The following is a 22,929-nucleotide window of genomic DNA, read 5'->3' as shown; positions in this document are numbered from 1 at the left end:
CATGATGTCCTCCAGGGACCAATCCCTCCTGATAACGTGACATAAGTATGTGAGACGTAGTCTTACCATCCTTGCTTCTAAGGAGCATTCTGGTTATACTTCTCCCAAGACAGGTCTGTTCATTCTTCAGGCAGTTCATGGTATATTCATTATTCTTCTCCAAGACCTCAATTCAAAGTCATGGATTCTTCTTCAGTCTACCTTATTCATTGTCCAGCTTTTGCATGCAGATGAGACGACTGAAAACACCATGGCTTGGGTCAGGCACACCTTAGCCTTCAAGGTGACATCTTTGCTTTTCAATACTTTAAAGAGGTATTTTGCAGCAGGTTTGCCCAAAGCAATATGTCATTTGATTTCTTGACTGCTGCTTCCATGGGTGTTAATTGTAAAATGAAATCCTTGACAACTTAAATCTTTTGTCCGTCTATCATAATGTTGCTTATTGGTCCAGTTGTGAGGATTTTTGTATAGCAAACACTTGCTAAATATAATTCATATTATCATATTTAATTCTCACACTAAGTGGAATTCATAGGGATTTGAGTAAGATAGCTTGGGGTAAGACAATAGAAAACTTTGGAGTTAGACTAATGATTTGGGGCATTATCTTTTTATATTTTCCTATTCAGCTCCCTTTCCCATGTCCCACTGCAATTATTCTAAACCTTCTTTTCAAGCTCTCTATAACATGCTTGATCCACCTCACCAAACTACTTCTAGCCCCATCTACCAGCAAACTAACTTGCAGTTTCTCCACAGAGAAAATATAGGTACATGCTTCAGTTTCCAGTCTACCATGTAGCAGACACTGCTGATTGGTTGGCTAACCAATCCCCATTCCAATGATATATTCTGTACCTAGCACCACTGTGATTCTGGAAAAGCTAAATACTTACTTTCAATACTCCCTTGCATAGAAGGGTAGTCATGTGACACAGTGTGGCTAATGAGATAAAAAGGAAAGTCTGCTAGGAGCTTCTAAGAAAGTTTTCTTTCACGACGAAGGGGAGAGGATTAATAGATAAGTTGGCCACTCTCCTTCTGTCTGTCTTGAAAGCCTGATTCCTGGAGCCACAACATCACTGACCATGAGGGAATGGCCAAGAGCATTACAAAGATTCAGACTCTAATACTGCTGATCAATGGAACCAATATTGCCAGTTGCCTACCCTAAGACTTCTTGTTGTGTGAGAAAAGTAAACCAAATTTGTTAGTCTGGTTTTCTGTTATTTTGCACCTGAAAACATTCATAAACGTTCTACCAACAAACATTCACCTACCCATCCTTACTTTTTTTCATCTTGTCTCTTGTTTCATCTCCTATCCAAGGTTAATTTCTTTCTCTTGGCTCTTGAGCCCTTTTATCTAGCCTCCTCTGAAAATGTTCTTCTTTCTCTCTCTTGTAGCTTCAACTTCTCTCTTTCCACTGGATCCTACCCCTGAGCATATCAACGGGCTCAAGTCTCCTCCACTTTAAAAATACCCTTCCTGAACACCAAGGTCACACGACAACTAAGAACCCAAGAGACAGAAAGGGCCACATGAACCAGAGACCTACATTATCCTGAGACCAGAAGAACTAGTTGGTGCCCGGCCACAATCGATGTCTGTCCTGTCAGGGAGCACAACAGACAACTCCTGAGGGAGCAGGAGACCAATGGGATACAGACCCCAAATTCTCAATAAAAGACCACACCTAATGGTATGATTGCGACTAGAGGAATCCCAGAGACAATGCTCCCCAGAACTTCTGATGGCACAGGACAGGAACCATCCCCGAAGACAAATCATCAGGCATGAAAAGGACTGGTCAGTAGGGGGGAGAGAGATGCTGATGAAGAGTGAGCTAATTAAATCAGGTGGACACGGGAGAGTGTGTAGGCAACTCTTGACTGGAGGGGGGATGGGAAGATAGAGAGAGAGGGAAGATGTCAAAATTGGCACGAAACGAGAGACTGTAAGGGCTGACTCAAGAGGGGGAGAGCAAGTGGGAGAAGGGAGTAAGATGTATGTAAACCTACATGTGACAGACTGATTGGAATGGTAAATGTTCACTTGAACCTTAATAAAAATAAATAAATAAATACCCTTCCCAACAAAAACTAAAATACAACATGCAAAATGTATAGGATACAGCTAAACCAGTGTTTAGGGGACATTTATAGCTGTAAACATCTATATAAGAAAAGAAAAAGCTCTCAATTCAATAACCTAAACTTCCATCTTAAGAAATTATAAAACGAACAAATGAAACCTAAAGCTAGTGGAAGGAAATGATAAAGACTGGAGCAGAAACAAATGAAACAGAAATAGAAAACGAGGAAAATTAATGAGACCAAAAGTTGGTTCCTTGAAAAGATCAACAAAATTGACAAGCCTTTAGCTACATTGACCAAGCAAAAAAAGAACATTAAAAAAAAAAGTTGGCCTTGCTGTCAAATCAATTCTGACTCATCTGACTGTATAGGACAGAGTAGAACTGCCCCATAGGGTTTCCAAGGAGCAGCTGGTGGAATCAAACTGCCAACCTTTTGGTTAGCAGCCGAGCTCTTAACCACTGTGCTACTAGGGTTCCAAAAGGAAGACTAAAATTACTTAAATTAGGGATATTACCAACCCTAAAGATATTAAAAAGATTATAAAGAAATACTTTGAACAACTGTATGCCAAAAAACGAGATAAATTAGATGAAATAGGAAAATTCCTAGAAAGACACAAATTACCAAAACTGACTTAAAAAGAAATAGAAAAGCTGACTAGACCTATAACAAGAAGAGAGATTCAGGAATTAAAAAATATTCCCACAAAAAAAGGTCTAGGTCCAGATGGCCTCATTGGTGAATTCTACCAAATATTTAAAAGAAAAATGAATACCAGTACTTCCCAAACTCTTCAGAAAAAGGAGTTAATTGTATGCCAGCTCATTCTATGACTAATACTAATACTATTCTATCTGATATCAGTATTAGCCTATTAGCAAAGCCAGACAAAGACATCACAAGAAAACTACACACCAATATCTAACATACATTTAATTGGCAAATGCGAGAAGAGAAAAACTGGGGTAGAAACAATATTAGAAGAGATAACAGCTGAGGATTTTCAAAACCAATGAAACACATCAAAGTCACATATTTAATAACCTCAAATGGATTAATAAAAGGAAACCCACACCTAAACATGTCAGAGTAAAACTACAAAAATGAAATGAAAGATGTTCTTAAAGCAGCTGTAGAAAAAGACATACTATCCTCAAAAGAAAAACAATTAGCCTGACAACTAATATCTCAACCAAAACAATGGAAGCTAGAAGAAAACAGAATAATATATTCAATATGAAAAAAAAGTTACAAATCTTTAATTACATACTCAGCAAAAAATATTTAAGAATGAATTCAGATACAACATTGATGAACCCTGAAAACATTATGCTAAGTGCAAGAAGCCAGACACAAAAGGCCACATATTCTATGATTATGTTTATGAAATATCCAGAATACACAAATAAACAGAAACAGACAGTAGATTAGCGGTTGCCAGGGGCTGGAAAATGGGAAGTGATTGCTAATGGGCATGAGGTTTCTTTTTTGGAGTGATGAAAATATTCTAGAATTAGATAATGAAGAAGGTTGTATAACTTTGTGAATATACTAAAACTACTGAACTGTACGCTTTAAAGTTAAAATGGTGAATGTTCTGTTACGTTAATTTTTTTTCAATAAAAAAAGAATGAAGCTGAAGTGATAAGTTATTAAACAAAGAATTATTCACAAGCAGACCCACACCAAAGTTAATAACAATGGATATTCTTCAGGCTGAAGGAAAATAATCCCAGTTGTAATAAAGAACAATGAAAGCATAAATACATAAGCAATTCTAAATAAATAAGATAATACACTGTTTTAAACAATGACAATATTCTTGTGAGTCTTTTGAGTTCGCAAGTTTGAGAAACACTGAACAGAACCAAATAAGAATTGGAGGGGCATCTTCTTAGAGAAGTCTTTTCGTTGTAAAACTCAAAGATTCTACAATCTATGAGGCTGGAAATCAGAGGCTGCAGACGAGAGGTACCATTTCTTTTAAAATTACTAATCTGGAAACCTAATTTAAAGCATGCATAGGAAACATAAGCCTCTAATACAAATCACTGAAATATAAGAACTCACATTATAAAAATCAATTGATTACTTTTTCTTTTCTATTTAGTTTTTAAATTCTTTAAAAAGCTTACCACTGTAGAAAAGCACTTGGCACCTACCCTTTCTCAGTCACATCATCCTTAGAAAAGCCTGGATACAAAGGCTCACTCTTATAAGATTTTTGAATTGCTGTTTTCACTCTAGGCAACTTCTTGGGAGATTTAGGGGGTTGTAATGAACTGGATTCCTCTTTCTAAAAAGTGGTGAGATAATTAAAAAATGATAAATTAGCAAAATGAAAAAAAAAAGGGATAGAGAACAAAGCATAACTCTGTGCATGTACCACAAATGTGTTTTGATCACTAGATGACTGCTTACCCCCAGGCTACTGCCAACCATATTTCCCACGAGAATAATTTTTTTTCTCCTGTGCTAAGTCCTATTTATGCAACAGAAAACAGAAATACAACAGCTATTTAGGCTATAAGAAAAGAAAGATCAAAAACTTGTGTATTCTTACTTACACCATTCTGAATGAAAACTCTTTCCTGCAGGAAAAACTAGGCAAAAACTTTTCTTTGTTCTATAACTGAATGGATTTTAGAGCTACTATGTGTGTGAGCTGGCAGGGGAGGCAGGCTAGGTAAACGAAGCAAAAATTCCCTTGGTCCACAAGAAGGAACCTGTATCTTAACAGCACTATCTCCTTTCATTTTTGGACACTTTATTTTCATGGTTATTGTTCCCATTCTTAAAAGTTATTTATAAGAGGTAGAGCCAACACGGTGCTATAGACAGAAGCACCATGCTGTCCCTCTGCAGCAAAAACCTGAAAAATTAAGTGAAACTGATATAAACATCAATCCTGGAACCCTAAAGATCAAATAAAGGGATAAAGAACTAGGTCAAGCACTGAATGAAAGAAGATACTGACAGAGAACAGAGACTGAGGAGAGCCAAGGATAGGTAGAGAGTGGAGGTCCCCTGCCAACTAACGTGGCACAGATTTGCCATCTTGGACCACAGCCACCAATGACCACGGACAGGGAGAACAGGAAGACAATTTCACAGAGCTCCCAAGAGAAGACAGAGTGCCCGGGAACCAGAGATACATGCCTTCCTAGCCCTCTCCTTTCTGCTCTCGATGCTGCCTCCACCGTTTTCCAAAAGTCCACAGTCATTCAGCCAGAGAAACACCAGTGCACTGCCACCCTAGGTCCACCCAGCCCCCAATGGCCAGCTCCCTCAGCACCATATTTTTGTGTCTCTTTGTTTCTTCTCTCTCTCTCCATTTCCTTCCTTTCTTTTCTTCTGCCAGCCTAGCCCCATGAGTTGCCACTGCCCTTTCTCAACAGGCTGTGCTACACTGCTAGGCTAGAGAGCCACCAGCACAGGGCCTCCCCAGGTCTGCCCCGCCCCCACTGGCCAGCTCCCTCAGCGCCATATTTTTTATTTTTCTTTCTCTTTCTCCCTTTTCCTTTTCTCTCCCACCTAGGCCCCGCACTGCCTCCACCCCTTCCTGATGGGCTGTGCAGCACCACCTGGCAAGAGAGACACCATCTTGCCACCAGCCTGGTTCCACCCCACCCCAACAGCTGGTTCCCTCAGCACCATATTTTTTATTGTTGTTTGTTTCTTCTTTCTCTTTCTCTTCCTTCCTTTCTTTTCTCCTGCCCACCTAGCCCCATGCACTGCCCATGCCCCTTCTAGATGGGCCATGCTGCACTTCTCAGCTAGAAAGCCACCAGCACATGGCCTCCCCAGTTCTGCCCTGCCCACACTGACTGGCTCCATCAGTGCCATATTTTTTTATCTTTCTTTATCTTTCCCTTTCTTCCTTGTCCTTCTCCCTCTCACCTAGACCCTGCACTGCCTCCACCCCTTCCAGACAGGTAATGGCATGCTACCTGGCAAGACTGATATCAGCTCACCATGACCCTGCTTACACCCCACCCCTAACAGCCAATACCTCAGCACCATATTTATTTTCTTATTTTGTGGTTTGTTTGTATCTCCTCTCTCTCTCCCTTCCTTCCTTTCCCTTCTCCCGCCCATCTAGCCCTGTGCATTGCCCATGACCCTTCTCAATGGGCCATGCCATACTGCTTGGCTAGACAGCCACTGGCACACAGCATCCCTGGGCCTGCCCCACCCCCACTCACTGACCCCACCATGCCACTGTAGTCTTTCTTAATTTTTTGCTTCTGTTTCTCTCTTCTTTCTCTCCCCCACTTAGCTCTGCATATCACATCCTCTCCTTTCCCTCCTGCCTCTACACTGCATGCCAAGAGCTGTGCCCCAAGTGACACTTGTGTGGATCTCAACAACCCTGGGCCTAGGACTGTGCCCCTCCCCCCCAGCCTCACCCTGCCAAGCACTGTGCCCCCAAGCAGGACCAATGGGGACTTTTGGATCCCTGGACCCTGCCCCACCTTGCTGCCCCCTAACTGGCAGCACAGGCCTCAGAACAACAACCTGAATCTAGGACACAGGACAGCATCAGCCAGATACCAACCTAGGCAATGAACTCTCAAAGATAAAACAAAACTAAAAGATTTAAACAGGGAACCAGAGAGGTCAATCTGTAAATGACAACAACATCAGACCAACAAAAGAGGGAATAAATGGTGTAGGTATAGAACTTTCAAATGGAGAAGACAAGGCAATACCAAGTAACACGAGACTGGTTTAAATTTAGGAAGATGGGGTAAATTTCAAGGTAATTACAAAGAAAGTTAACAAACCTACTGTCATGGACTGAACTGTGTTTCCCCAAAATATCTGTCAACTTGGCTAGGTCATGATTCCCAGTATGGTGTGACTGACTACCATTTTGTCATCTGATGTGATTTCCTTATGTGTTGTAAATCCTATCACTATGATATAATAAGATGGATTAGCGGCAGTTGCGTTGATGAGATCTACAAGATTAGCTAGTGTTTTAAGCCAATCTCCTTTGAGATATAAAAGACAGAAGCAAGCAGAGAGACACGGGAACCTCATACCACCAAGAAAGCAGTGCCAGGAGAAGAGCGATTCCTCTGGACCTAAGGTTGCTGTGCTGAGATGCTCCCAGACCAGGAGAAGACTGATGACAAGGATCTTCCTCCAGCACCAACACAGAGAGAAAGCCTTCCCCTGGGGCTGGCACCCTGAATTCAGACTTCTAGCTTACTGGACTGTGAGAGAATAATCTTCTTTTTGTTAAAGCCATCCACTTGTGGTATTTCTCTCATAACAACACTAGATGACTAAGACACCTACTCATCAAAATAAAGAAGAAAAACACAAAGTCTCAGTAAACACAAAACCTACAAAAATGAAAGAAACGAAAAAAAAATCCACAAACAAAAGGAATTCAGCACAGAAGAGTAAGAGGAACAAAGAAAATGTCAGCACCACAAAAAAAAAAAAAAAAATACAAAATGACAGCAATAAACTCGCACCTACTGATAATCACACTGAATTTAAATGGCTTAACTACACCCATAAAGAGACAAACAGTGACAGAATGGATTAAAAAAAGGACTCATCAATATGCTGTTTACAAATGACACACCTCAGAAACAAAGACATAAATATATTAAAAATCAAAGGATGGAAAAAAATATATAGGGTAAATAGCAACCAAAAAAGAGCAAGAATGGCAATACTAATTCCAGATAAAATAGACTTTAAAACAAAATCCACCATAAAAGACAAGGAAGGACATTATATAATGATTAAAGGGACAATCCACCATGAGAACATAATCATAATAAATATCTATGCACCAAACGATAGGGCTCCAAAATACATAAAACAAACTCTAATAGCACTGAAAAGAGAAATTGACAGTTCTACAATAATAGTAGGAGACTTCAACATACCACTTCCGGTAAAGGACAGAACATCTAGAAAGAAACTCAACAAAGTTACAGAAGATCAAAAGGCCACCATCAGCCAATTTGACCTCATAGACATATACAGAACAGTCCCTCCAACAGCAGCAAAGTACACATTCTTTTCCAATGCACATGGAACATTCCCCAGAACAGACCACATCTTAGGCCACAAAGCAACCCACAACAAAATCATAAACACTGAGATAATACAAAGTATCTTCTCTGATCACAAAACCATAAAAGTAGAAATTAATAAGAAAGAGCAAGGGGAAAAATCAAAATACATGGAAACTGAATAGCACCTTTTTAAAAAACCACTGGGTAATAGAAGAAATCAAAGATAGAATTTTAAAAAAATTCCTAGAAATCAATAAGAATTAAAACACACCATACCAAAACCTGCTCAGAGGTCAATTTATAGCAATAGACGTACACATCAAAAAAAGAAAAAGGGATAAAATTAAAATGTTAGCTTTACAACTTGAACAAATAGAAAGAAAACAGCAAAAGAAGCCCAAAGCCACCAGAAGAAAGGAAATAATAAAAATCAGAGCAGAAATAAACGAGATAAAATTTTTATTTATTTATTTATTTTTATTAAATGAAACAGAGAATAGAAAAACAATAGAAAGAATCAACAAAACTAAAAGTTGATTCTTTGAAAGTATCAACAAAATTGACAAACCACTGGCCAAATTGACAAAAGAAAACCAGGAAAGGACACAAATAGCTCAAATAAGAAACGAAATGGGAGACATTACAACAGACCCAACTGAAATAAAAAAGATCATAACAGAGTACTATGAAAAACTGTACTCCAACAAATTTGACAACCTAGATGAAGTGGACAAATTTCTAGAAACACACTACCTACCAAAACTAACACAAACTAAGGTAGAAAATCTGAAAAGACCCATAATAAGAAATTGAAAAGGTAATTTAAAAAATTTCCAACAAGAAAAGGTCCTGGCCAGGTGGCTTCACTGGAGAATTCTACGAAATGTTTAGAGAAGAACTCACACCAATACTACTCAAAATATTTCAGCGCACAGAAAAGGAAGGTATACTCCCAAATTCCTTCTACGAAGCCAGCATAACCCCGACACCAAAACCAGGCAAAGACACCACAAAAAAAGAATATCACAGATCAATATCTCTCATTCATATAGATGTAAAAATTCTAAACAAAATTCTAGCCAGTAGAATTCAACATCATCTAAAAAAAAAATAATAATACGCCACAATCAAGCGGGATTCATACCAGGTATGCGAGGATAGTTGAACATTAGAAAAATCAATGTAATCCACCACATTAATAAAAGAATCACATGGTCATCTCAAGTGACACAGAAAAGGCATCTGACAAAGTCCAATACCCATTCCTGATTAAAAAAACTCTCAATAAAATATGTATATAAGGGAAATTTCTCTGTGTAATAAAGGGCAGCTATACAAAACCAACAGCCAACAGCATTCTCAGTGGAGAGAAGCTGAAATCATTCTCCCTGAGAACAGGAACAAGGCAAGGGTGCCCTATATCACCACTCCTAGTTAACATTGTATTGAAAGTCCTAGCCAGAGCAATAAGGCAAGAAAAAGAAATAAAGGGCAACCAAATTGGTAAGGAAGAAGTAAAACTATACCTATTGGCAGATGATAAGAGACTATACATAAAAAAAAAAACCCAAAAGAATCCACAAGAAAACTACTGGAACTAATAGAAAGATTCAGCCAAGTAGCAAGATACAAGATAAACATGCAAAAATCAGTTGGATTCCTATACGCCAATAAAGAAAACTACGAAAAGAAAATCATTAACCTTACATGGAAAGGAAAGAGGCCCTGAATAAGTAAAGCATTACTGAAGAAGAACAAAGTAGAAGGCCTCATACTACCTGACCTCAGAACCTACTATACAGCTACAGTAGTCAAAACAGCCTGGTACTTGTACAATGACAGGCACATTGACCAACAGAACAAAACTGAAAATCCAGATGTAAAACCATCCACCTAAGGCCACCTGAACTTTGACAAAGGCCCAACGTCCCTTAAATGGGGGAAAGTACAATCTTTTTAACAAATGGTGCTGGAAAAATTGGATGTTCATCTGTAAAAAAAAAAATGAAACAGGACCCATACCTCACACCATATACAAAAACTAATCAAAATGGGTCAAAGACCTAAATATAAAATCAAAAACTATAAAGATCACGGAAGAAAAAATAGGGTCAATGCTAGGGGCCCTAATATACAGTATAAATAGGATATAAACCATAAATAACAATACACAAACATCAGAAGACAAGATAGATAAATGGGATCTTCTAAAAATTAAACACTTCCGATCAAAAGACTTCACCAAAAGAGTAAAAAGAGAACCCACTGACTGGGAAAAAAATTTTGGCTATGACATATCCGACAAAGGTATAATCTCTAAAACCTACAGGAAAATTCAATACCTCTACAACAAAAAGACAAATAATCCAAAAAAAATAAACAGGCAAAGGATATGAACAGACATTTCACCAAGGAAGACATTCAAGCAGCTAAGAGACACACGAGGAAATGCTCACGATCACTAGCCATTAAAACCAAATCAAACCAGTTGCCATGGAGCAGAACTGCCCCATAGGGTTTCCAAGGGGTGGCTGGTGGATTTGAACCACCAATCTTTTGGTTAGCAGTCAAGCTCTTAACCACTGTACCACCAGGGCTCCAGCCATTACAGAAATGCAAATCAAAAGTACAATGAGATACCATCTCACTCTGACATACCGGCACTAATCAAAAAAAACAGAAAATAACAAATGTTGAAGAGGCTACAGGAGACTGGAACTCTTATGCACTGCTTGTGGGAATGCAAAATGGTACAACCATTTTGGAAAATGACATGGTGCTTCCTTAAAAAGGTAGAAATAGAAATACCATGTGATCCAGCAATTTCACTGCTAGGAATATATCCTAAGGAAACAAGAGCTATCACACGAATAGACATATGCACACTCATGTTCACTGGTGCCTATTCACAATTGCAAAAAGAAACAATCTAAGTGCCCATCAACAGATGAATAGATAAACAAACTACAGTACATATGCACAATGGCATACCATGCAACTAAAAAGAACTATGAAGAATCTGTGAAACTTCTCACAGCATGGATGAATCTCTGGAGGGCATTATGCTGAGTGAAATGAGTCAATCACGAAAGGAAAAATACTATATGAGACCATGTCTTAGTTATCTAGTGCTGCTACAACAGAAATATCACAAGTGGATGGCTTTAACAAAGAGAAATTTATCCACTCAGTCTACCCAATGCCGTCGAGTCAATTCCAACTCATAGCGACCCTAGAGGACAGAGTAGAACTGCTGCATAGAGTTTCCAAGGAGCACCTGGTGGATTTGAACTCACAGTCTAGGAGGCTAGAAATCCTAATTCAGGGTGCTAGCTCCTGGGGAAGGCTTTCTCTCCCTGTCAGCTCTCGGGGAAGGTCCTTGTCATCAATCTTTACCTGGTCTAGGAGCTTCTCAGCACAAGAACCTGGAGTCCAAAGGATGTGCTCTGCTCCCAGCGTTTTCTTGGTGGTATGAGGTCCTCCTGTCTCTCTGCTGGCTTCTGTCTTTTATATCTCAAAAGAAATTGACTCAAAATACAATCTAATCCTGTAGATTTAGTCGTGCCCATTAACAACTGCCTCTAATCCTGTCTCATTAACATCATGGAGGTAGGATTTATAACACATGGGAAAATCACATCAGATGACAAAATGGTAGATAATCACACAATACTGGGAATCCTGGCCTTACCAAGCTGACACATTTTTGGTGGACCCAATTCAGTGTATAACAGACCACTATTATAAAAACTCATGAAAAGGTTTACACACAGAAAGAAACAATCTTTGATGGTTACGAGGGCGGGAAGGGGTAGAGAGGGAAAAACACTAAGTAGACCACAGAGAAGCGATAACTTTGTTGCAGGGTAAGACAGAACACAATACTGGGGAAGTCGGCACAACTTGACCAAGGCAAAGTCATAGAAGCTTACAGACACATGCGAACTCCCTGAGACACCAAGTTACTGGGCTGAAGGCTGGGGATCATGATGTCGGGGGACATCTAACTCAACTGGTATAACATAGTTTATAAAGAAAATGTCCTACTTTGTTGAGTAGCATCTGAGGTCCCCAATAACTAATGATTTTGGGCATCTTTTCATATGCTTGTTGGTTGTTTGTATATCTTCTGTGGAGAAAAATCTATTCAAGTCCTTTCTCATTTTTCATATTATCTTTTTGTTGTTGACTGTAAGGGCTCTTTATATATTCTGGATACCAAACCCTATCAAATTTATGATTTAAAATTATCTTCTTCCATTCTGCAGGTTGCCTTTTCACTTTCCTGATAATGTTCTCTGACACACAAAAGTTTTTAATTTTGATAAAGTCTAATTTGTCTATTTTTTCTTTTGTTGATTGTGCTTTTGTTGTCATATTTAAGAAATCATTGCCAAATCCAAGGTCATGAAGATTTACTCCTAATTTTATTCTAAGTATTTTATAGTTTCAGTTCTTATACTTAGGTCAAAATTCATTTTGAGTTAATTTCTGTATATGGTTTGAGGTAGAGATATGCATGTGGGTATCGAGTTGTCCCGACACCATTTGTTGAAGAGACTACTCTTTCCGCATTGAAACGTCTTGTCATCCTTATCAAAAACCAATTGACCGTAAGTGTATGGGTTTATTTCTCGACCTTCAGTTCTATTTCAATGGTCTAAATGTTTATCCTTATGCCAGTACCACAGTGCTTTGACTACCATAGCTCTGTAGTCAGTTTTGAAATGAGCCAAGTGTGAGTCCTAAAACTTTGTTCTTTCTCAATATTGTTTTTGCTATTCTAGGCTCCTTGCATTTCCATATGAATTTGAGGAGCAGTTTTTCCATTTCTGCTCTATTTTAAAAATAACTGTTTGAGTTTTCAGAAAAATACCCATTTCATAGGCTAAAAAATCCCTAGTGAGGAACGTTAAATAGTGCGACAACAACTGATCCTAGGTCTACTAAATTGCTTGAAAATGTCATTGTTTAAAACTATAACAAAGGGCTTGCACTATATTTATTATTCCACAAGATAAAATATGTGATATTAGAAACCCTGTACATATAACCTTTGATTAGAAGTTAGAAATCTTGCACACGTAGTTATATTCATCTCACCAGTTTACTATTCCATTAATACATATAGATAGCAGTATGCATGAAAAGTTAATTTAGCCTATGAAAAATTGTTTTTGCCTTTGGTTTTCTTAGTTCCTGTTGTAGCATGTACATTAACAGCAAAAAAGCTTATGATGAAACTTACTTAAAAAACAAGTGCACAAAAAATCTAAGCAAGGTTGTACTATAAATTTAATACAGAGTAAAACCTATTTTACTATAAATTTAATAACATACATCCTACCTGGATTTCAGATATCTGTGGAATGCAAGATTTAGGTCTTAATGGCAAGAGAGTTGCCATTTGTGGAAAAGGGTCAATATCTTTCCTTGGTTTCTCTTGACGGAGATGCCAGAATTTCAGTTCAGCACTAGCATATTTTGTTGAGCCTGAATGAGTAACACAGAATCGTGGTGCCCTATTAAGTTAAACAACAAATTTAAGATTAAACTAGACAATAATCCTCAAAAATCAAAAGCCGACAAAATATATAACAGCTGTGCTTATACTTATCAGTCTGTTTATACCCATTTTGTATTCATTTGTACTTATTTTTCTGCTGCCTGGCCTTAAAAAATATTTTTCTATGATATGTAAACTGCCTGCAGTGCCATACACTCATACAAAAGGCAATAAACATCAGAAAAAAATCATAAAGGAATGTTTAAATTATTATCTACTTGATAACAAGAAGCCGATGTATCCATCACTGAAGATATTTTTAAATTACCTACATTTCTAGTAAAATGAGCATAAACTGCACCTGTGATCATTTTAGAGCAGCTTAGTACTTATCTATAATACCAAGATAAAAGCTGGTAGTTCACATTTTTAAATATATAAACATTTTTCATAATGCTTATGTATACTACTAAAGTGGGTTATTATTCATATTCTCTATTTTCAAGCCTTAAATTTGAAGGTAAGAATTAATTTTACAACAACTGCTATAAATGAAAGACCTACATTACTACCAGAAACTTAGGAAAAGGAATGTTTGGCACAATACCAACGTCACACTTAATTGGGTGGATAGTCTGTTATTCAGTCTGTGGGCTCTTCATTGGACATAGGGTTAACTCCAGCTGTCAGAGCCTGTTACTAATTGCTGTTTGGGCCAGGTTTTTCCCCTGATGCCACAGCCCAAAGTCTAATTCCTACTCCATATCTTACAGGCCCTGGTATCACATTAAAATAGGAATAAGACAGATATCCCCTTGATGTGAACACAGACTGCAAGTGGAAGAGAATCCAAAGCACATAATTAATTTAGGATACAAAACAATTCCATCACCTCAAAAAACTCTTTCATAATACCCTTTTGTCATTACACCCTCCCTCCACCCCTAACTCCTGGCAACCATTGATCTGTTCTCTGCAGGGCTTCCAACCAATTCATTCCAGTTCGAACTCCTGCTGAGAATGTGCGTTTCTAATAAGTTCCAGAACAATTAACTGTGCTAGTGAGGAACCTGTACATAGACCAAGAGGCAGTCATTGGAACAGAACAAGGGGATACTGTGTGGTTTAAAGTCCCAGAAGGTGTGCATCAGGGTTGTATCCTTTCACCATATTTATTCAGTCTGTATGCTGGGCAAATACTCTGAGAAGCTGAACTATATGAAGAAGAATGGGGCATCAGGATTGAAGGAAGACTAATTAACAACCTGTGATATGCAGATGACACAACCTTGCTTGCTGAAAGAGGACTTGAAGTACTTACTGATGAAGATCAAACACTACAGCCTTAAGTATGAATTACACTTCAACGTAAAGAAAAATACAACTAGTCCAATAAGCAACATCATGATAATCAGAAAAAAGATTCAAGTTGTCAAGGATTTCACTTTACTTGAATCCATAATCAATGCCCATGGAAGCAGTAGTCAAGAAATCAAAGGACACATTGCACTGCACAAACCCGCTACGAAAGATCTCTTTAAAGTGTTGAAAGGCAAAGACGTCATTTTGAGGACTAAGGTGCGGCTGACCATTAAAAATTTAGATATACCATGCAATCCAGAATTGACACCTTTGAATTACGGTGTTGGCAAAGAATACCGACTATACCATGGACTAGCAGAAAAACGAACAAATCTGTCTTGGAAGAAGTAAAACCAGAATGCTCCTTAGAAGCAATGATGGTGAGACTACATCTCAAATACTTTGGACATGCTATCAGGAGGGATTAGTCTCTGGAGAAGGACATCATGCTTGGTAAAGTAGAGGGTCAGTGAAAAACAGGAAGACCCTCAATAAGATGGATTGACACAGTGGCTGCAACAACGAGCTCAAGCATAACAACAATTGTAAGGATGGTGCAGGACGGGACACCGTTTCGTTCTGTTGTACATAGGATTGCTATGAGTCGGGACCAACTTGATGGCACCTAACAACAACAACACTGTCACCTGATCTTTGACAAAGGTCTAAAGAACATTAAGTGATGGAAAGAGTCTTTTTAATAAATGGTGCTGGCAAAACTGGATGTTCATCTGGAAAAAAAATGAAACAGGACCTATACCTCACACCATACACAAAAACTAATTCAAAATGGATGAAAGGGCTAAATATAAAACCAAATACTATAAAAATCAGGAAGGAAAAACTATGGTCAACACTAGAGGCCCTAATACACAGCATTAACAGGATATGAACCATAACTAACAATACACAAACACCAGAAGATAAGCTAGATAACTGGGATCTTCTAAAAATTAAACAATTATACTCATCAAAAGACTTTACCAAAAGAGAGCCTATAGACTGGGAAAATGTTTGGCTATTACGAACCAAAAAAAGGTCTAATCTCTAAAATCTACAGGAAAATCCAACACCTCTCCAATAAAAAGACAAATAAATCCAATTAAAATATAGGCAAAGGATATGAACAGACACTTCACCAAAGGAGACATTCAGGCAGCTAACAGACACATGAGGAAAGTTCCCAATCACCAGTCATTCAAGAAATGCAAACGAAAACCAAAATGAGATACCATCTCACCCTGACATTATGGACACTAATCAAAAAAATAATAATAATAAATGTTGGAAAGGCTGCAGGGAGATTAGAACTCTTATGCACTGCTGGTAGGAATGCAAAATGGTATAAATATTTTGGAAAACGATATGGCATTTCCTTAAAGAGCTAGAATAAAAATACCATATGATCCAGCAATCCCACTCCTAGGAATATATCCTAGAGAAGTAAGAGCCATCAAACAAATAGACATATGTACAACCATATTCTTTGCAGCATTATTCACAATAGCAAAAAATGGAAACAACCTAAGTGCCCATCAACAGATGAATGGATAAACAAACTATGGTACATACACACAAAGGAATACTACACAACTATAAAGAACAATGATGAATCTGCAAAACGTCTCACAACATGGATGAACCTGGAGGGCACTGTGCTGAGTGAAACAGGTCGATCACAAATAGACAAATATTATATGAGACCACTACTATAAAAACTCATGAAAAGGTTTACACACAAAAAGAAACAATCTTTGATACTTATGAGGGAGGGGAAGGAAAAACACTAAATAGACAATAGATAAGTGGTAACTCTGGTGAAGGGTAAGACAGTACTGGGGGAGCCAGCACAACCTAACCAAGGTAAGGTCATGGAAGCTCCATGGATACATCCAAAGTCTCTGAGGGACCAAATTACTAGGCAGAGGGCTGGAGACCATGGTCTCAGGGGATATCTAGCTCAATTGGCATAACATAGTTTATAAAGGCAATGTTTAACCTCCTACTTTGGTGAGTAGTGCCTGGGGTCTTAAAAGCTTGTGAGTGGCCATCTAAGATACTCCACTGGTCTCGCCCTGTCTGGAGCAAGAGAGAATGAAGAAAACCAAAGACACAACGGAAAGAGTAGTCCAAAGGACTAAGGAACCACAACTACCATAGCCTCCACCAGACTGAGTCCAGTACAGCTAGGTGGTGCCTGGCTACCACCACTAACTGCTCTGACAGGGATCACGATAGAAGGTCCTGGACAGAGCTGGAGAAAAGTGTAGAACAAAATTCTAACTCACACAAAAAAAGACCAGACTCACTGGTCTGACAGATATTGGAGAAACCCCTAGAGTATGGCCCCCAGACACCCTTTCAGCTCAGTAATGAAGTCGCTCCTGAGGTTCACCCTTCAGCCAAAGATTGGACAGGCCCATTACACAAAACAAGACTAAAGAGGCACACCAGCCCAGGGGCAAGGGTGAGAAGTCAGGAGGGAACAGGAAACCTGGTAATAGGGAGCCCAAGGTTGAGAAGGAAGAGTGTCAACATGTTGTGGGGTTGCTGATCAAGATCCTAAAACAGTATGTGTACTAACTGTTTAATGAGAAACTAGTTTGTTCTGTATACCTTCATCTAAAGTAGAATATAAAAAATAAATAAATAAAAAGAAGGCAGGAAGGGACAGGTAAACCATACGAATGGACAAGGGGAACCTGGGATGAAAAAGGGGAGAGTGCTGACACACTGTGGGGATTGCATCCAATGTCACAAAACTATTTGTGTATAAATTTTGAATAAGAAACTAATTTGCACTGTAAACTATAACCTAAAGCACAATAAAATTTAAAAAAATCAATTAATGTAACTCATCACAAGAACAGATTAAACAGGAAAAATTATAGGACCGTATCAATAGATCTAGAAAAAACATTTAACAAACTCCAATACCCATTCATGATAAAAACTCTCAGCAAACTAGGAATAAAGGATAACTTTTACCTTGATAAAGAACATCTAAAAATATATATATGTATACACACACACGTATAGACATACACATACATATATGAGATTAAATAGACAACAGCAACTCAAAAGGTTAAAGCACAAACTTAGGGAAAGTGAATTTAAGATAATGGTGGTAGAATAATTTGGGAAAAGATAGCAAGAATGGTAGCACAACTTGAAGAATGTAATCAAGGTCACTGAATTGTACATATAGAAATTGTTGAAATGGTTTATCTTTGGCAGTGTATACTTTCACCAAAACAACAACAAAAAAAATTTTTTAATCTACTGGTAACATCATACTTAATGGTGAAAAACTAGATGCCTTCTCTCTATGATCAGGAAGAAGAAAAGCATGTCCTCTTTCACCACTCCTATTAAACACTCTACTGGGAGTCCTAGCTAAATGCATTTAAACAAGGAAAATAAATAAATGTTATAATGATTTGGAAAGAAGAAAGCATCTTTGCTCACAGATGATAATGACTGTCTATAAAGAAAATCCCAAAGAAATGACATCAGCAACAACAACAAATCCTGGAACTAATAAGCAACTATAGCAAGGTTGCCGAATACTAGGTTAACATACAAAAGACAATTGCTTTCCTATATACCAGCAATGAACAACTGGAATTAGAAATTTAAAACACAACTCCATTTATATTAGCACCCCCGAAGACTTAAATACTTAGCTATGTATCTAACAAAACATATACAAAACCTATATAACGAAAATTACATAACTCTGATGAAAGAAATCAAAGGAGATATAAATAAATACAGAGGTATCCCATGTTCATGGATAGGAAGAGTCAATATTATCAATATGTCATATGCCCAACATGATCTATAGGTTCAATACAATCCCAATCAAAATTCCAAAAAGTTTTTCTGTGGATATTGAAAATGATCCTAATTTTATATGGGAAGGAAAAAGACTCAGAATATCCAACATAATACTGGAGAACAAAGTCAGAGGACTGACACTACAGACTTCACGGCTTACTGGAAAGCGACAGTGACCACAACAGTGTGGTACTGGTGAAGAAACAAACAGATGAATGGAACAGAATACAGATCCCAGAAAAAAAAAAAAAAACCCGTTGCCAGCTATTCAATACCAACCCATAGCGACCCTAGAGGACAGAGTAGAACTGCCTCATAGGGTTTCCAAGGAATGGCTGGTGGATTCAAACTGCTGACCTTTTTGGTTAGCTGCAGCATGCCATAGCTCTTAACCACTGCACCACCAGGGCTCTGAGTCCAGAAACAGACCCTCACAAATAGTTAACTGATCTTTGACAAAGGAACAAAGGCAATTCAAAGCAGGATAGTCTTTTTGACAAATGGTGCTAGAACTGGACATCATATGCAAAACATAATAATAATCTAGACACAGCCCTTACACCTTAGACAAAATTAACTCAAAATGGATTACAGACTTAAATGTTAAACTAAAAAACTATAAAACTTGAAGACGATAACACAGGAGAAAATCTAGGTGATTTTGGGTTTGACATTAACTTTTTAAATACAATACCAAAACCATGACCTATAAAAGAAAAACTTTATAAGTTGGACTTCATTAAAGATTTCTGCTTTGTGAAAGACACTTTTAAGAAAAGTAAATGAGAGGCTACAAACTGCGAGAAAATATTTTCAAAACACATATCTGATAAAAGACTTTTATCCAAGATATAAAAAGAACTCTTAAAACTCAACAATAAGAAAGCAAAAAATCCAATTCAAAAATGATCAAAATATCTGAAAACACATCTAATCAAGGAAGATACAGAGATGGCAGGTAAATATATGAAAAGGTGCTCTATGTGTTATATCATTAGAGAATTTCAAATTAAAATAACAATGAGATACTACTACACACCTATTAAAAGAAAACCCACTGCTGTCAAGTTGATTCCGACACATAGCGACACACCTATTAAAAAAAAGTAAAAAAAATTTACGACCTATTAAAAAACGGCTAAAATCCAAAACACTGACACCAAATGCTGAAGAGGATGAGGAGCAACAGAAACTCTCATTCATTGCGGGCGGGAATTCAAAGTGTACAGCCACTTTGGAAGACAGTCTCGCACTTTCTTAAAAAGCTGAGCAACCTCGCTCTTAGTATTATAGTATTATAAGTAACACAGTATTATAATACTAGTATTATAAGTGATCTTGCTCCTAGTATTAAACAAATAAGTTGAAAAATTATGTCCACATAAGAACTTGCACATGAATGTTTACAGCAGCTTTATTCATAACTGCCAAAAATTGGACGCAACCAAGATGTCCTTCAATAAATGAATGGATAAACTGTGGTACATCCATTCATGGGAATATTGTTGTTGTTAGGTGCCATCGAGTAGGTTCCGACTCATAGCGACCCTATGTACCACGGAACAAAACACTGCCCAGTCATGCACCATCCTTACAATCATTGTTATGCTTGAGCCCATCAATGGAATACTATTCAGCAATAAAAAGAAATAAGCTAACAAGCTACAAGTAGACATGGAGGAACCTTAAATGCGTATTTCTAAGTGAAAGAAGCCAATCTGAAAAAAGCTAGATATTGTATGATTCCAGCTAAACGATATTCTGGAAAAGGCAAAACTACAGAGACAGTATATGGATTACACCTCAACATTAAGAAAACAAAATCCTCACAACTAGACCAGTAAGCAACATCATGATAAATGGAGAAAATATTGAAGTTGTCAAGGATTTCATTTTATTTGGATCCACAGTCAATGCCCATGGAAGCTGCAGTCAAGAAATCAAATGATACAGTGCATTGGGTAAACCTACTGCAAAAGACCTTTTTAAAGTGTTACAAAGCAAAAATGTCACTTTGAGGACTGAGGTGCACCTGACCCAAACCACGGTATCTTCAATTGCCTTATATGCATGCAAAAGCTGGACAAAGAATAAGGAAGACTGAAGAAGAAATGATATCTTTGAATTACAGTTCTGGCGAAGAATATTAAGTATACCATGGACTGACAGAAGAAGGACCAGGAATCTGTCTTGGAAGAAGTACAGCTACAGCATGTATTTGCTTAGAGTCCCCTCGAGTTTCAGGTAAAATATTACCTCTTCTCTGTACTCTGCACATTCATCACATTTTATTTTCACATGTATACTCCCCCCCGCCCCCCAAAAAATCCATTGCTTTCGAGTTGGGTCCGACTCAGAGAAATCTTACAGGACAGAGTAGAACTGCCCCACAGAGTTTCCAAGGAGTGCCTGGTGGATAACTGCTGACCTTTTGGCCAGTAGACTATAATCACCCTGACTATTTTACCTCTGTATCCTCAGCATAGCACTAGGCCTACAGTTAGTGTTCAAAAATGTTTTTTGAGAGGATAAGTATGTAACTGGCTACATGTATACACACACACACACACACACATATCAATTTGAGGGGGTACAGACTATAAAAACGTCAGGTGTAGAAGAATACACTCACAAAATTAAAAGGGAACTTAAGTACTCTCTAGCCTTATTATGGATCTCAAGTTACCCAAACATCCAGATTAGCTACAGAATAAGTATTTTGGGGAAGGTCAAATATATAATAACTTACACTAAATTTCTATAAATAAATACATCCATAAGACAAAAAAGTATAACTCTTTAACTTGCCTAAGAAAAGTTTAAGTAAATAACTTGGATTCATGTTACTTTGTCTTACCAATATAGAAGCAATGGTTTTACAACCTCAGACTGAATACTTTTTAAGTGTTCTTCATTCCACTGAGATCCATCTAGCAGTTTAAGTTTTGATAAGATTTCTAGAGAAAGGTAACAATCTCCACTGCTCACTAGATAGCATTTTTTCATCTTCTCAAGATGTCTAAAATAAAACATACATACATATACACACGAAGTGATACAACATTCAACTAACCAAATGTTATCATTTCTAAAATGTTTCATACAAGTAATGAACTAGCTCAGAACCAACACTCAAGTTACAGGGGTACTGAACATTTTGAAGAGATGAAAATATTTCTCATAGGAATGGCAAAGGTATTTGTGGTAGACTGAATAATGTCCTCACAAAGAGTCCACATCCTAATCCCCAGAACCTGTGAATACATTACCTACATGGCAAAAGGGACTTTGCAGATGTGATTAAATTAAGGATTTTGAGATGGGGAGATTATCCTGGATTTTTTTGGGTAAACCTAGTGTAATCTTAAGAGTCCTTCTAAGAGGGAGGCAGGAAGGTCAGATTCATAGATAAAATAGAACAGAAGCAGAGATCAGAGAGGAGGGAAAATGCTACACTGCTGGCTTTGAAGATGAATGAAGGGGCCACAAGCCAAGGAAAGAAGGCAGCCTCCAGAAGCTGAAAAAGGCAAAGAAATGGATTCTCCCCTAGTGCCTCCAGAAGGAACACAACCATGCATGTCCATTTTAGACTTCTGATTTGTAAGAGAATAAATTTGTGTTGCTTTAGGCCAAGTCTGTGGTAATTTGTTGCTGTAGCAACAGGAACTAATACAGTATTGATCCTGAAGAACCTATGTAGGTTGCTTGCATTTACCTTCCCTGATAGGTCTTGAAAAGTGGTAGTGGCCTTCCACCCCATGATCAATCAGATTATGCTTCACAATCAACTATTTGACGGCCCATGCTCTTCTAAGGCTATACGACAGTGAGCTATATGTTCTAAATGTCATTAAAACAACTGCGTTGCTGTTTTTTTCTACATCACTGGGATGTTATAAAATTAAAATAGAATAACTTGAAAGCAGTTTTAGAATTTATAGGAAGAAACATTGCACAAAACCAAATAATTGCTACCATTAGTATCTGAAAGCTATGAAATCAGGAAACTGAAATTAATACTTATTATCATAATAAAATATATTCTATTATTATTCATTCCAAAAATATAAAC

The 22,929-nt window shown here is 37.7% G+C and overlaps 1 protein-coding gene across 14 annotated transcripts in view; it reads right to left on the bottom strand.

Moving 5' to 3' along the window:
- The window catches only part of RGS22 (regulator of G protein signaling 22), a 145,145-nt gene that overhangs the window by 81,309 nt on the left and 40,907 nt on the right, over positions 1-22,929 (bottom strand). For 13 of the 14 annotated variants that reach the window (XM_049853627.1, XM_049853621.1, XM_049853624.1 and 10 more), the window contains 3 exons: positions 21,715-21,876; positions 13,494-13,668; positions 4,265-4,398 (listed from right to left, as the gene is read on the bottom strand). In XM_049853627.1, the coding sequence (XP_049709584.1) occupies positions 4,265-4,398; positions 13,494-13,668; positions 21,715-21,876 (471 nt within the window). The remainder of the gene's footprint in view (positions 1-4,264; positions 4,399-13,493; positions 13,669-21,714; positions 21,877-22,929) is intronic. The other variant, XM_049853630.1, reaches the window with a different exon arrangement.

Source organism: Elephas maximus, chromosome 15 (genome assembly GCF_024166365.1).
Source record: "Elephas maximus indicus isolate mEleMax1 chromosome 15, mEleMax1 primary haplotype, whole genome shotgun sequence".
Classification (NCBI taxonomy): Eukaryota; Metazoa; Chordata; class Mammalia; order Proboscidea; family Elephantidae; genus Elephas; species Elephas maximus.
This window is presented reverse-complemented; position numbering and strand designations above follow the sequence as displayed.